The sequence below is a fragment of the Harpia harpyja genome, chromosome 15 (assembly GCF_026419915.1).
Source record: "Harpia harpyja isolate bHarHar1 chromosome 15, bHarHar1 primary haplotype, whole genome shotgun sequence".
Lineage (NCBI taxonomy): Eukaryota > Metazoa > Chordata > Aves > Accipitriformes > Accipitridae > Harpia > Harpia harpyja.
Genome location: NC_068954.1, coordinates 17,715,517 through 17,730,467, shown reverse-complemented (window position 1 = coordinate 17,730,467; position 14,951 = coordinate 17,715,517). Strand labels below are relative to the sequence as shown.

Sequence of the window (14,951 nt, the reverse complement as noted above, 5' to 3'; positions counted from 1 at the left end):
AGCCAGTTAAGCAGTTAAAGCTGGGCTCTGACAGGTTTCCCAAGCTGCTTCTGACTGTATTTGGCAAATAAATTCCTCCTTATCTGCTAATTTCAGACTTTTAAAATAATTTAGCTCTCAAGTACATAACATAAAGTGATTATCTTGTTCTTTACAGTCTGAGGGCAGAATCTATTTAGAACCTGAGCAGGCTGGCTACATGCAAGTGAAAAGCTTTAGATAAAATTCACTTGCCAACCCAGAGCAGTGAAACAAATTCCCTCTCCGCTCTCACGGGCAACTGCTATACTAGCCAAATACCAGCTACATCCTTCATATACATTCACAAACACACCTGAAGCTGGATCCAAAGCTGTGAACTGACAGGGAGAGTCTTCCTGGGTTTCACTGGATTTGCATCAGGCCCCATGTGCGTAAAGCATCAAGACTACTCAGTCTCCATCAAAGGAGTTTCCACAGCCTGTTTCATGTCTTACCCACAGCCACCCCCATAACAGCTGATCCACGCAGACAGCCTGCTTATTCTATACAGGAATGTACATTTGCAGCTTATACACATGCACTTAACTCCACAAAACACTACCAAAATAGCAGAAAAGAAAGCAATTACCACACTGCCGATTTCTCCCTAAAACAATTCTACAGGTGCATTGCTCCTCTCAGTATGGAGCAGGGAGAATCATCTCCCCAAATGGCAATGCCTTTACCAGGTTTAAAAAAGGAACGTCTGCATTACAGCAAAAAACACCCCAACAACAAAAAAATTACCTAAAACTTTCCCATGACATTTGTTTTTCCTTGATAGAATCTATACAAACGCTACTGAAAACAGAGCAGAAGCTCACACAAAAAAAAGGACAAAACCATTGTAGCAGAACATGGCCACTCTGTACTAAACTTCTGTAAACGTAGTCAAATACCCCCAAATATTCATCAGAATTTGAACATCAGATATGTCTTTAAAGTGATGCTGGATGATATGGAAAGATCCTGTAGTCCAAATGATACTAAATGGATAGAAGAAGAATGATTTTTCCCATCTTGTGAAACCTCTCAGGATTTCAGCAGTCTTACTACCATGCTTCAGAAGAAAACCAAGAGTATTCTCCTGAACATTTTCTCAGGGAATTCTCAAAGAAGTGGTCTGATGTTTAAAAGGCCTGTCAAAAACCAAGGCTTCATATCCTGTTCTTCCCAGTTCAGACTGCAACTCAGAACTTCCATTGCACCAGGTGAATGTCCCAAATGACCACTTCTGGAGTGTCTCTTATATGAGGGTTATAAGGACCTCATTGGATCAATCTTGAACCTGTATCTCCCACAAGCTAGGAAATTTATCTAGCTAGGGCTAAAATCACCACAGTTTACTTCATAAGTTGTCCTACCAGGAGATAGACATACAGGAAACTTCTTCAGAAGCATTCACTTTCTGGATAGTGTCGCTTATTTTAGCTTGTCATTTCAAATGAAAGAAATCTAAAGCAAGGAATAGAGATCTGAAACTTGAATTCCCCCTCTCCCCTGTTCCCCTTTAATCCTTAGACTTCCTTGTTCCAGCTCCAAGTCCTCATCCAGCTGTGACTGGTACTTTCCCTGGTCCTCCAGCCCCATCATGCTCAAGCCAACCAAGCCACCATCATCTTTCTTCTCCCGCTCTCCGTCAGTGCCACCTGGTCCCTGACGGTCACCTTACTGGCTCTGCACCAGCTTGCGAGTTCCCAGCTGGAGAGTGGGAGCTAGAAGCAATCTATGGGCCCTGGAAAGCTTACTGGAGACTGGAATGTCCCTTATTACAATGAACTTCTGACACCCCAGAACCATCTCCCACACTTACTAGAATATACTCTGTCCTACCCTCAAAGGGGATATTCCCTTTTCAAGGAAGAAAAAAAAAATTATAAGCTATTAACTTTAAACCAATGGTCATTTGTTGAAGCAGCTGACCAGAAAATGTACTGGTTAATAACTCTAGTTCTGGCTGCCAAGCTTGTGATAGATGGATGGGACCTGTTTACTTCAGAGTGCTTGGCATTTTCGTTACACTTTAGATATTTAAGAACAACTCCCGTTGACTTCCTATGTGGTAAAGTCTCCTGACAAAAGTCTGCTTTAAATGACTTGTCCATCATCTCACAAAAAACTTTGTGGCAGAGGCATGGATTGAATTAAGTCCTCCACAGCAGAATTCAGCTGTTTTATGGGAGCGTCTTGCCTCTTTCACAACCCTTTGCATACCTTCTACAATAACTGAGGCAAGGCTCCCCCCAGAAAGCAACTTCCCTCACTGTGTAAGACGCATCTATGCTGCAAACGAACAAGCAGTGCTGCAATCAAAGATTACCACAGCTAAAACCAGGCTGAACTATGGCGCAGAAATGCACAAAGCTTACAACTGCGAGCATCTAGCCTAGAGGTTACACACTGTGGCCTGTAAATCCCCAGTACTCCACAAGACCACAGCCAGAACAACTTCTTGGTGAAAGTGTATTAGTCACTGCTCATTTTTTTGCTGCTGTCAAATGTGTCAAGTCACACACAAAAAAATTTGGAGAATTGTCAATAAAGTCTGAGAACCAACCCTGGCATAGACCATCCACATCAAGACCAGGGTGTCTAGTTAAACCATATGCTGGCTGGGCTAAGGACAGCCAGACTCAGAAATCAAGGGGCTATCAGCATAGAGTTAGAGTCTTTCAGACTTCTGGATTAGGAAGAAGTAAGTCACCACAGAAGCAATGATTTTCTCAAGTGTCTGTAAACTGAGTCTTCAAAGACAGGCTTAGATGTAGACATCACCCAGACACATGCCTTAAGTCAAGTGAGGTGAATCCCATCTCCAGAGCCAAGAGACATGTAGAGCTGTGAAGGAGAATAAGGAGCAGAAAACTATTGCTACTGAAGTGAAAACAAAGCAAAGTGAGAAGGCAGGAAATTAAAAAACTGCAAAAAGTCCAAATTCTGACTGCTCAACAGAGAACAGCTAAGATCCTCAGCTAGGTATGAACCAGCTGTTTTGTTCTGGCCCAAAATATTCTAAGAAGTTTGCATATCCTTTTAATGTTTTCAGACCTCTTGCCTCTGCTGGAAGCAAAAGCTTGAGGCCTTAAGTCATTTAATTCTGAGTCCATTCCCAATTACTTTTACGTTGCCAAATTTAAACATCTTGGGTGCACATATAGTTTCAGTATTTTGATAAAAGAAGTAGAAGGGTTTCTCAAGCATGTGTTTTGTAATAGTTGAAGGCATTCAGCCTTATGGATCGATTGACAGGAACAATGTGGTGGAATCATCTCCAACTGTATTTGTAGCTAAAAACCCATCAGGAGAACATATGATGTTAATTTTGCCAAACTGGACACTTACTGTCCACCACTGCCTCTACAATCTACATTTTGCAGAATGACTGGACATAACCCCTTGATGACCTTTGACAAATATTAGATTATAAAAACACATAGCTTGTCTTTTCCTGCAATCACCCATTTGCAAAGAATATATGTGCACCAAACTTAGACTAGCACAAAAAAACACTTGCACTCCTGTAATCTGATAAAAAGGCTGGGTGACCTTTTGCTGATCTCTGATGAAACAATGAGGTACATATTTGGGATTTATCTTGTAGTACACCTCAGCAGTACTCCACATTATAAAAAATGAAAAACTATAGCTTTTTGAAAGTGAAAATTACATGCTCACCTTTTCAGGGCTAGGAATAAAGGTAACATTTTTAAAGGCATCCAACCTCTAGTTTCAGAAGTTAGAGAGAGATTTTTCTGAGTATGCAAGTGCATAAAATGCAATACACACTTAGTGATATTTTCCATAGTACTTAACTTTCTTTGATTTAAATAAGGAGCCTTTCGGCTCTCTGAAAATCCCAGTTGTAGCCTCTTTATATCTTCAGACATTTTTTATGCATATTTTTATGCAACTGGCTCCTGTCTCAAAAACAGTAGTGCCTCTAGTTACTTAGACCATCCACAAAAGAAGTTTGCATGATGACATTTATTAATTCCACACTTAACTTTCAGACACCCAGTGCCAGGATTCCCAAGTGCAAACTAGGGGCACACATGACCTTTCGGCTCTAGACTCCATGAACGATACACATCATCCCAGGACATTTCATCCCAGCTATCTATCTCCAGCATCCCAATGGAAGGAATGACCATTGTACAGAGACAGAACTCAAATGACTAACTTTGGTTACACACCCCATTTTTAAAGGCTAAAATCGGGTACGATGAATGAGAGAAATTAGTCATCTACAGTGGAATTCACCTCACTTGGCAGCTGTAAGTCAGGCTTCTGGTCGAAATTGGTTGTCTAGCTTCTGCCAAGAACTGATGGGGAGCAACGGCCCCCCGCGAGGAGATTCATTCCATCCAGAGAGAGGTGTTGCACAGGCACAGAATGAATCACTCTCTGCAGGTGTCTCTTGTTCTCTCTTCCCACTGACTATAGAGAGATGAGACACCAAACCTCTAAATAGGTAAGATAAGGTGAGATGAACCTCACCCTCAAGAATGGGTGAGTCTGCCAGGCCAGGCCCAGCGTTCAGGCTTCTTGCCATCCAGGAGATGCCTTTACCCCTGAGCTACGGTGTCAGGCTCCCTCTTGTTTATAATCCCTCTGGCCCTTTGAAATTTGCATCTGTTTCTTTACCGTGGCAAGCTTGAACAGGATGGGTGGGTGTCCTCCACCTTAGCTTTATCTCTACTCTGGTCGTTAGGGGTGCTTTGCAAGCAGGAGGGAGTTTATATTGCCTCTGATGAGGAGAACATTGAGTCTGAGTCTCTCACTTCCAGGGCAAGCGCTCTCAGGAGAAAAACTGCTTATAAAAAAGCAGCAGCTCTTTTCCTTTTCTCTCCCCCTGAACTTTCTGGCAGCTACAGCTGCTGCACTTTGTGCTAAGCTCCATGCTGTCAGTGTGCATTTAAGCATGATCTGAGCACACCTCCTGGACCAGGCCTCTCAAGAGATTTAGACACATACCTATTTTGTGATTCCCGGGTGGGTTTATGCAGGCGACAGTCACTAAGAAAGTCAGCTTAACCTAGATAACGCTCATTCTGGGCCCATAAAGAAGCAAAGTTTTAACAGCCTAGGAAACTTCACTGGAACTCACATGATTCAGCAGAACTCGTGAGGGTGCACTTGCATTTGGGATGTGGTACACACATTTTGCTAAGCTGCACTTCCAGTATCCAAACCCTGAGTGGAATTAGGCTCTCCCGATCACAGAAAATTTTGCTGTATGTGTTAGGTAAATGCTGTGGGTCCTGTCCTAACATAACCAGTAACGACAGCTTTGGTAAAGCACTAAATTAGTACTGCCTGCTTAATACTACAAGGCTTTCCATCACATAACTGAGGTATTCTGCCTGAAGTGAACAGGGAGGCCAGATTATAGATTCACCAACCATTAGATGACAGTCACAGTACAGACTCCATTTCTCCTCTATGTTCATGAAACATTATTACTGAGCAAGAACAAACACACAGAGCATGCTATACAAACACATCTATAATTGAAATTATCATAATTTTGCAATTTGAAAGTGGATGTGTGTCTGTGTCTGTGTTTAAAACCATACCTGGAACAGATTTTCAACATCTTCTCCTACCAATGCAATTCCCCAAACCCTCCTTTTTCCAGTGGAATTAAGCCAAGCATTTTGTGATCTTATTCCCATAGGCCTGTAACTAAAAATCAAAGTTAGGCCAAAGTGGGAGGTCGACGGGAGCTGGACCAGCCAGCCAGATAATTAACAAAAGAAAGAATAAGCCCATTTTTTATTCCTTGGTTTATTCCTTACTGCATGCGAGGTACTGTCAGTAACCTCCAGGCTGGCCCCTCTCCCTTTTCTATTCTAAATGAATTTTCCAGAGAATAGATGGGGAGTGCAAAATTTGCAACATTTTAGACCTATACTAATTTAAAGGTATCACTAGAAAAGCTACGGTAGATGAAAACCATCTGCTATGTACGTCAGGCGCTAAGAAGTGAACTTGTTTGATCCCAGATTTTAGCACAACCACGTTAAGTTAGACAGCCGCCTAACTGGTTCACTATAAGCACTTCTAGAAGACATGCTACGTTACTTAATTAAAACATAGACATTGCATTAATAAAATAGGTAAAGATTTTAAAAGAGAAATGTATTTGCTTTTGAGTAAAAACCTAAGAGTTAATACATGGATTCAGTACACCACCTCACACTACTAACACTCTTACTATGCCAGACAGATGCTGCTTCCAGAAAGATTTCATGGCAGTATTCTTCAAGTAGCATCAGGTAAGCAACAGCCCTTTCCAGGTGGCAGTTTATATAGAAATGCCTTCAGGGCACCGGTCCTACTTACAGAAATGAGAAATCCTACAAAACAGAAGAAAACACGAGAACTGAAGTGTCTGAATTTGGACTTGATAGAAATGTCCCGGCAAAACCATACAATTCATGTAGAAACACCCCTCTTTGCAGAGTGGTGCTAGGAAATACAGTTTGAGTAAAAGGCATTCCTGCAGAACAGTAGTTTGGGAGGGTGATCATAAAATGATATGCATGTCAAAACGGAATCAGAACAAAGGCCCGTCCATTCTATAGTCCAACACTTCTGGCTAAAAAGCAGATGCCTAGGAAAAATTAGAGAATATATACGTTTTGTCACAATACTACTTCCCAAGCCTCCAACAACATGCAGCTTGGGAATGTAACAGCAGCAGTTGAGGGATGTTGAGAAGTGGGGATGAAGGGAATGATACTGTACAAAAGCAACATTATTCGAAAGCATAGTGGGGGGGGAAGGAAAAGAGATCTTAGAGTTGGCAGATCCGTGGCATTTGCAAATACGGCCCAGAAAAGAACGGAGTCTGGAAATGGGGCTCAGAGAAGGTGCATCCATACGTTCCTTGAAGAACACAGAGGGGTTCAGAGTAGGGTGGGTGGCAGCGACACCCCGCGCATCCTCCTCACCGCCAAGTGAGGTACCTGGAAGTGAGGGGGAGCAGCGACGCCAGCCCAACCGTCCCGAGAGGTGCTGCCGGCGGGACGTGACGAGCCCTGCCACGGCCAGCACGGGGGTGCCAGGAAGCCGGACTCGCGCTCCCAGCGGCACGGTTGTTCACAAATAGCCCCCGTGAGCGGGGAGATGTCACCGCGCTGCCGCTCCGGGGCGGCCCACGCAGATGGGGCGCGCCAAGGCCCCGCTCCCCAGCCGGCGGTGCACAGCACCGGTGTCCCACGGGCAGCTCCGCTCCACCGGGGCCGGGGCCGGGGCCGGGGCCGGGGCCGGGGCCGGGTGAAGCCACCGGCAGCGTTCACACACAGCAGCACGCGACGGGCGCGTGGCAGAGGGCTTGCGGCCGCAGCTGCGTCCCTGCGAGCCAGGGCTGCGGCGCTGGGGGACGGGGGGAACAAGGAGGGCCTGCTGCTTGCATGGCACAGAGCTGAGCGCTGAAGCAGGGGAAAGTAGAAATAAATGTTGTTTTTTTTTTTAAAATCCCTTCCCCCAAGGCAGCTGCGGAGTGCGATGAAACCCCCTTTTAGGCACAATCAGCCCTGAGCATCTGGGCAAGGATGAGGTGGGTGCAAAGTGCACGGGGAGGAAATGTGTCAGCTGCAGCATCTGAGAGCAGCAGAGCAAACTCAGACGGGAAATGAGCTTGCAAAGTGCACCCAACAAGATGATCGTGGGGATAAGTTGCTTCTATGGAAACTGCAGCCCGATGAACCAAAAAACAGTTTGATGGCAAAGTTTTAGCAGGAGCCGGCTCATGCCTGGTTTCAGCTACATTCCCCACCCCCTAAACAAAAAAAAAAAAAAAAAAAAGGGAAAAAGCTGCACAATGTGTTTCTTGTTATGGACAAAAAAAAAAAGAAATGGGGACACAGGTTTTTTCCTGTATGGGCTACATCATATTAAGCTGTAAGTTTAGTTCTGGACAAACAATCTCTTGTTGCATCTCTGGGATGGAGGTTAATGAATTCCCACAGATGATGTTGGCCAAACAGTGGTCGGCTTGTGACTTGATTTCCAGCATCATGATGTGAGGGGATCAGTATAGAAAAGCACTTTGAAGGGAAGAGGCTGCCTACAGCAGGATTGTTTCTACAAGCTAATTGTACTGAGTGCAGCTGCACAAAGCTGGATCAACAGTAATAGAAGGCGGCGCAGACTTCCTGACGCCAGCCCCGCAGAGCTCCCACCAACAGCCTGGCAATTCCAGATTGTTTTCCAGACCTTATCTCTCCCCCAAGTTTTTTTTTTTTCTTTCGCCCTTTTTTTTTTTTTTTTTCACATTTTGTGACCGGAACAAAAGTAACAGGAAAATCCTTTGTGAAAGTAGAAAATGCTGTTACAGATCGGTGCCTTTCGCAGAAGTTGTAACTAAATATTTTGCATGCATTACTCTCTCCCTCCCGCTCGAAAGAAAGAAAGAAAAAAAAAAAGAGGCAAACCCCAAACTTCTAAAACTTCTTTCTCTGAATGAATTGGAAACGTGAGGCAAACAAAAGGGACCGGGTAGTTAAGAGCAGCCGGGTTTAGCGAGATACTTCACCTGGTACGTTGAAAACTCCTGTATCAAAACGTATTTGGACACCCCGCTTGGATGGTGTCAATGACTTGGAAACGGGCCAATTTTAACAGATTTTTTTTTTTTTGTCTGGTTTGATGGTTTAAATAGGCGGCAATTAAAACCATTTACATTATTACTAGATGTTTTAGATAAATTTCATTAGAGGCACGGGATAGGGCGCGCGTAGGGACTTGCCGGTCCCTGACGGGGGGGGTGGCTCTGCCCGGAGCCCCCTTCGCCCCCGCTCTGTCACACACACGCCGCGGGAGCCCCGGCCCCAGGGGTTACTGGGTGCCCCGGGGGCTGGCCTGAGAAGACCTTAAAAAGCGGGGGAACAGCCAACCTATATAGAAAGCGTGGGTTTTCCTCACAGAAAATACTTTTTTTGGGGGGGGGGTGGTGTCACGGACGGACGGGACACCAGACACCGTACACAGATTCCCCCCTCTCTGCCCCGCACCGCAGCCGAGGCAGCCCGGCGCGCTCCTCCCCGCCCGGGTCGCCGCGGCCCGGCCCCGCGGGGCAGCCCGGGGGGGGGCGCCGAGCGACGCCGGGATCTCTCCCGCGGACGCGCCCCCCCCCCCCCCCCCCCCGCTCCGTGCGCGATTTTGCCCGTTTTCCTGCCTTTTCTCCCCTTTCTGCGGGCGCCCCCCACCTCACCCCCCCCCCCCCCCCCACGGCATGGCGGGGCGTCCGGCGGCGGCCCCCGCTGCAGGTGCGCCCGGGAGGGGGAAGCGGGGCCGGGCCGCCGCCTGCCGCCGCCGCGGGCGCAGCCCCGGTCGCCATGGCAGCCGCCTGAGCGGCGCCGCCGGGCCCGGGCGGCGCGGGCGGGGGGGGCGGCGGCGAGGGGCTGATGTCACGGGGCTGGCGCCGCGCAGTCCGGGCCGGCCCCGGGCGCGGGGCGGGGCGGGGCGCGGCGCCCGGGGCGCGGGGGGAGGGGGGGGCGCCCCGGGGGCGGCCGCGCACCCGCCGCCGCTGCTGCGCACCCCAGCGCCGCCGCGGGCTGGCGCCGGGCGGCGGGGGCCCCCCACGGCGGGGCGGCCCGCACCCCCCCCCCCCGGAGCGGAGCCCCGGGTTGGTGCCTCCCGGCGGCGGGGGGGGGGGGGGCGCGGAGGAGAAAGCGGCGCTTTGTGCGTGGGGAGCGGCGTGGGTTTCCTACCAGCTGTTCGCAGCGGCGTGTCGGGGTTGGGAACCGGCTGTTAAAATCGCGGCTGAGGAGAGGCGGACGCGGCTGCCCGAGGCACCCGCCGCCACACGGGGGGCCCGTCTCCGCCGGGGACGAGCCCTGAGGTGCCGGGGTAGAGCCCCCGAGGAGCAGCTCGCAGCCCCGGCGATTTCGGAGAGAGTGTGTGTGTGTCCCGCCCCACGCAGCCCACCCGGCTCCCCGCGCGTCTCCCCCGCCGGGGCGCGGGCAGCGGGGCCGCCGCAGCCGCAGAGGGCGTTCGCCTGCGGTGCGCTAGCGAGCGAGGGAGGCTTGGGAGAGCTGTCGGGGTTAGGAGAGCAGGACTGAGGGGACGAAACGTTACCGAAAGAGACTTCAGCCGCTTGCCGGGGGGCAGCGGAGCTTGCCTACGCGCGGGCTCTACTTTTCGTGCGGGAAGCGCACATGACAAGCTGATGACAGAGAAAATAAGCAGGTTAGCCTCTCTTCGCACAACTTCTCAGCGTTTCAAACGGCGTGCTAAGCCCTGAAGTGTGGGAAACCGAAACCGTTTGCAAAGGGGTGCAAATTTTGCGGAGCAAAGCTCGGACGGACGTTACCGTAGCACTGCTGCGCTGTCCAAGAATGACAAATAATGATGGGAGAAGCATGAACATACGTGTTTACGTTGGCTATTCTCATACCAAAAAGAGTGTCAAAAATTTCTTCCGCTGGTGCACTCACGAGACAGAAACACAGGCACGCTGAAGGACCAAAGCCTGTGGCCGCAGATCAAGTGCCAGACAGGCTTGAAATTGAGATTCTAGTGATGTAAAGGACTGAAGTCGCTCTAAGTGGCGATTTTAATCGAGTCGTTAATTGACAGGGTGCTTTTTATTATTATTTACTCTCTTTAACTGCACTTGGACAATGTATTTGTCTTCCTATCGGACTGAACGTCGAGATTCACTTTCACCCTCCGCATTTCAAAACACGTTTAATTGTGTTCCTGTCAGCCTCAGCACCGCCTACAGTCCACCCCCAGAGAAAAGCCCCGGGGCAAACACCCTGGTGCGGCAGTCCCCAAAATGTTCTGCTAGAGAATAGGCAACCACCAGCTCCTGAATGCCACGTTAATTGGAAAAAAAATACAGATCCAGCTCTCCGCAGCTTTGTGCCCGAGTGTCCGTAATGTTCCTCCCCCCCAGCCCCAACTCCTTCACTGTAGCCGTGCGACAACAGCGCAGATAAATCCAATTATTTGTCTGCTGTTAACAGTTATGATTGACAGCACAATCCTCACTGATTTTATGGATGTATGCCCTTACTACATTTTTGCTTGCAGTGAACACTAACGTACTTCAAGCATCCGGGTGGTTGTTACAGAATCGCTGCGTTTTGTGTAGAATTCCATTTATATTAATTGTATATGTGTGTCCACGCATTCCTAAGTTTAACTTTCCTCAGGTAGTATGTGAAAAGACGGGTGGAAGCTATGTTGGTATGTCATACAGCCGTTAGTACAAGCAAAATACAGAAAAATACAATGGAACTGAACTTAAAAAAAAAGCCACTTCTCCAGCTAAACAAGAAAAAAAGCCCAACTTTTTCCTCTGGAATGTTTTCTGGAAGATGTTTCATTGGCTGCAACCAAGAGCTGCAAAAAGTACAGCGTGCAGCAAGTATTTGCATTTGTCACCAGAAACAACCTATGCATAATTAATGACAGTACTGTGTCACAAGCACTGAAAGGGTGCAGATGAGCAGCCTTTCAAGGGTAATGCATGTAAATGCACTTCCAATATGCACATTTGCTTAATGATTCCAATTAATAGCATCATCTAAAATAGCCCTGTCCTCACGAAGCCGGGAGCTAAGAGCGGCGCCTGCCTCCGTCAGGGCTCTCGGCGTCCTGTTCTCCTCGGGGCAGAAAGTTGCGGTTGGTTTTACAGGTTTATTTCTCTCTACTCTTGATGCTTACACCTCCCGCTTACATCTGCAGCCCGCAGCGCTCCGCTGCTGACCCGACCGCTGCTTTACGCTGCCGCGCTTTAAATGGGCGCACGCAGCAGCCTCTCCGAGCTCTAATTCACGGCGACTTTCGGGGAGGCTCGGCCCCCGCCAGCCCCTCGCTGCGAGCGTTCGCTGCTCGAACCGGCGCCCCTCGCTCCGGCACCGCCAGCCCTCACAGCCGCCGCGCGGGCACCCCCGCCTCAGCGCCGGTCCTGGCGCCCTCCGTGCCCTGACGGGGATGGGAACGGCGCGGAGGGGACTGACGGACGGACACGACGCCCGCCGCCCCGGAGGGGTGGGAAGCGAGGGCGGGAGGGCCGCGATGGCGCTCCGCTCCCCTCCCCGCACAGCGCTGCCCGCCCCTCAGGGCCGCCGGCCCCGCGCCTTTGTGGCGGGCCGGGCGCCAGCGGGCCGGCCGCCGGCCGCGCACTATTTACTCCCTCAGCTGTGCGGCGCGGCCACGCCCCCTCCCGGGATTGGCTCTCTAGGCGGAAGGCCCGCACAGCCCCCGCGCTGCCCGCCCCGCCAGTGAGGGCGCCCCGGGGTGATGGACGTGCCGGCGGCCGCCAATGGCAGCGAGCGCGGGCTGGGCTCGGCGGCGGCGATATAAGAGGAGGCCGCGCAACCCCGCGCCTCAGTGCGAGCTCCGGCGGCGCCCAGAGCGGGAGGGCAGCGGCAGCGCTCCGCAGGCTTCCCCACCGACCGACGAACCGAGCGTCCGCGGGAGCCCCTCTCTCCTTGCAGCATGAAAGCCTTCAGCCCGGTGCGGTCCGTCAGGAAAAACGGCCTCTCGGAGCACAACCTGGGCATCTCCCGGAGCAAAACCCCCGTGGATGACCCCATGAGCCTGCTGTACAACATGAATGACTGCTACTCCAAGCTGAAGGAGCTGGTGCCCAGCATCCCGCAGAACAAGAAAGTGAGCAAGATGGAAATCCTGCAGCACGTTATCGACTACATCCTGGACCTGCAGATCGCCTTGGACTCGCACCCCAGCATCGTCAGCCTCCACCACCAGAGACCCGGGCAAAACCCTTCCTCCAGGACTCCTCTGACCACCCTCAACACAGACATCAGCATCCTCTCGCTACAGGTAAACGCCTCCCCCCGAGCCCCCCGGCTCTCCGCTGACCCAGATAGGGGACTTTAAGTGGGTGGCAAAAGCGCCTTCGGTGCGGAGCGCGGCGGTCACTGAGGGGACGGGGCTAGGCGACACGGCCGCCTCCCCCCCGCCCGCCCGCCGGGGTCTGTGGCCAGACGTGCCACGGGTGAGGCGCTCCGTGACCCAGGACAGTTTTCTCCTGCTTCCCCGAGTGCTCGGGCACCTCACCCTTGTGTTGTTTTCTCCTCGCAGGCGTCCGAGTTCCCCTCAGAGCTCATGTCAAGCGACAGCAAAGCACTTTGTGGCTGAATCAAACGGTGAGTTGCAGTGCATCTCGCTTCTAAACTTCAGGTAAAAAAGTGCCTCCCTGGGGAATGGGAGGCGTGACGGTTTTTTCTAAAAATCGGTCCTAAAAGTGGATGGGGAGATGCCTTTATAATCAGTAAGAAATTAGACTGAGTCTGGCAATCCAGAGTGGATTTTGTTGCTAAGGTTCATTAAGCAGCACAGGCTGCTCTTGATACTACTCGCTGCTTAATGCAAATTCTCTCGTTATCTGTTCTTGGAGTCTTAACTTCCTGGGCCAAACCGACTGATTAAGTTGGGAATCTTGGCACAATTCCTTAAATTCTGTGATGTGGGATTGTCTGTGCTATCAGTTAAGTAAGTGACTGCTTTTAATCAAATAATTGCTGTAAGAGGCAGACTGGCGCCTCTGAGCAGTGCATTTACAGAGATCTAAATAGAGATTGGACTGAGAATCCTCCTTCTACCCTTTCCCTTGAGTGTATGTTATTTTAATGTTCAATTTGTGCTCTTGAGAGCAAGTGTGTGAGCGTGTATGTGTTGCATCTGGACGCCAGGGTTTGCCCAATCTCTGAGTGTTTGGTTAAATGTTCAAACTGTGGCTTCCTCTCTGGCGCCAGTCTGTCCGGATCTCTGCCCTGTTAGCATTCTCCTAAATATGCCTCTTTTCAATCTCTTGCAGGTGTTCCACTGATGAGATTTTTTTTTTTGCACAAGAAAATGTCTACAAGATTTTTTTTTTTTAGGTGCTGAATTTATTTTTCAGCTGTATCTGGAGGGGAAAATCCACATCTAACTAAAAGGACCTTTTAAAATTAATAAAAAAAAAAATCAAGATTGATCTTTATCCCCACCCCATTCTTCAACTTGGACTGAACCTAGTTATTTATGAAGAGACTCTTAAATACCCTTTCCCTAGTTGGAAGGCTTCCTTTATATACTATTCCCAACGTGGGGAGCGAAACAAAAATCTCACAAGGAGTTGCCCATTTTAAAGCAGACTTTGCCTTTTTTTCCAAAGGTGGAGCGTGAGTACCAGAAGGATCCAGTGTTCAGTTTTTTAGGAAAGTCTGTGGTCAGAAATTACCTTTTTGACCTAGGACTGAATGCTGTGTATATATTTATATATAAATATATATATATGAGTGAAACCTTGTGAACTCTTTAATTAGAGTTTTCTTGTATAGTGGCAGAAATACACATTTCTGCAAAAAGTGTAATGATGTACTTAATCATGCTAAACTTTTTATAAAAGTTTAGTTGTAAACTTAACCCTTTTTATACAAAATAAATCAAGTGTGTTTATTGAACTGTTTGCTTGCTGTATTCTTTGGGGACCAACTGTTTGCTGGCTTTGATTTGTGTTGTGTTTTTGGATTTTTTTTTAAATACTTATATACGTTCTGTTATGACTTTACCAAGTAAAAATTCAAATATGTAGAGAATATAAAGAATAAAATTACCTGAAGTGAATAATAATTCTTGTAACTTGGAAAATCTTATTTGAGTGTATATTCCAAACTTTTAAGTGATCTGCCTGTAAACAGTGTGAAAGGAACTAGAAAAGGTATTTATTACAGAGGGGATGCTATTGACAAAGTGTTTGGAAACATACAAAAGCAGTTAATCCTGAGACATTCCCATGGAGTATTGCCTTTTTTTTTTTTTTCCCCTCACACCCCTATGGATGATTCAGTAGTAATGGCCCAGATCTGTTAATTTGTGTTTAGAATAATCACTCAGAATTAAGGGTTGTGGGTGGTTATTGGTCCCCCAACTATTAAATTTCTCTAGAAAGCCTTTGAATG

At 48.9% G+C, this 14,951-nt stretch overlaps 1 protein-coding gene across 1 annotated transcript; it reads left to right on the top strand.

Moving 5' to 3' along the window:
- The first annotated feature begins 12,360 nt into the window (after positions 1-12,360).
- Positions 12,361-14,622, top strand: ID2 (inhibitor of DNA binding 2). Its single transcript, XM_052810221.1, has 3 exons — positions 12,361-12,828; positions 13,090-13,154; positions 13,826-14,622. The coding sequence occupies exons 1-2, from the start codon at positions 12,481-12,483 to the stop codon at positions 13,144-13,146; spliced, it is 405 nt and encodes a 134-aa protein (XP_052666181.1). The 5' UTR covers positions 12,361-12,480; the 3' UTR covers positions 13,147-13,154; positions 13,826-14,622.
- Positions 14,623-14,951: the final 329 nt, after the last annotated feature.

Excerpts from the sequence above, each read along its gene's own strand:
- ID2 (XM_052810221.1), top strand. The coding sequence starts at position 12,481 with ATGAAAGCCTTCAGCCCGGTGCGGTCCGTCAGGAAAAACGGCCTCTCG. Across the intron at positions 12,829-13,089 it reads TCAGCATCCTCTCGCTACAG|GCGTCCGAGTTCCCCTCAGA; the intron begins GTAAACGCCTCC and ends TTCTCCTCGCAG.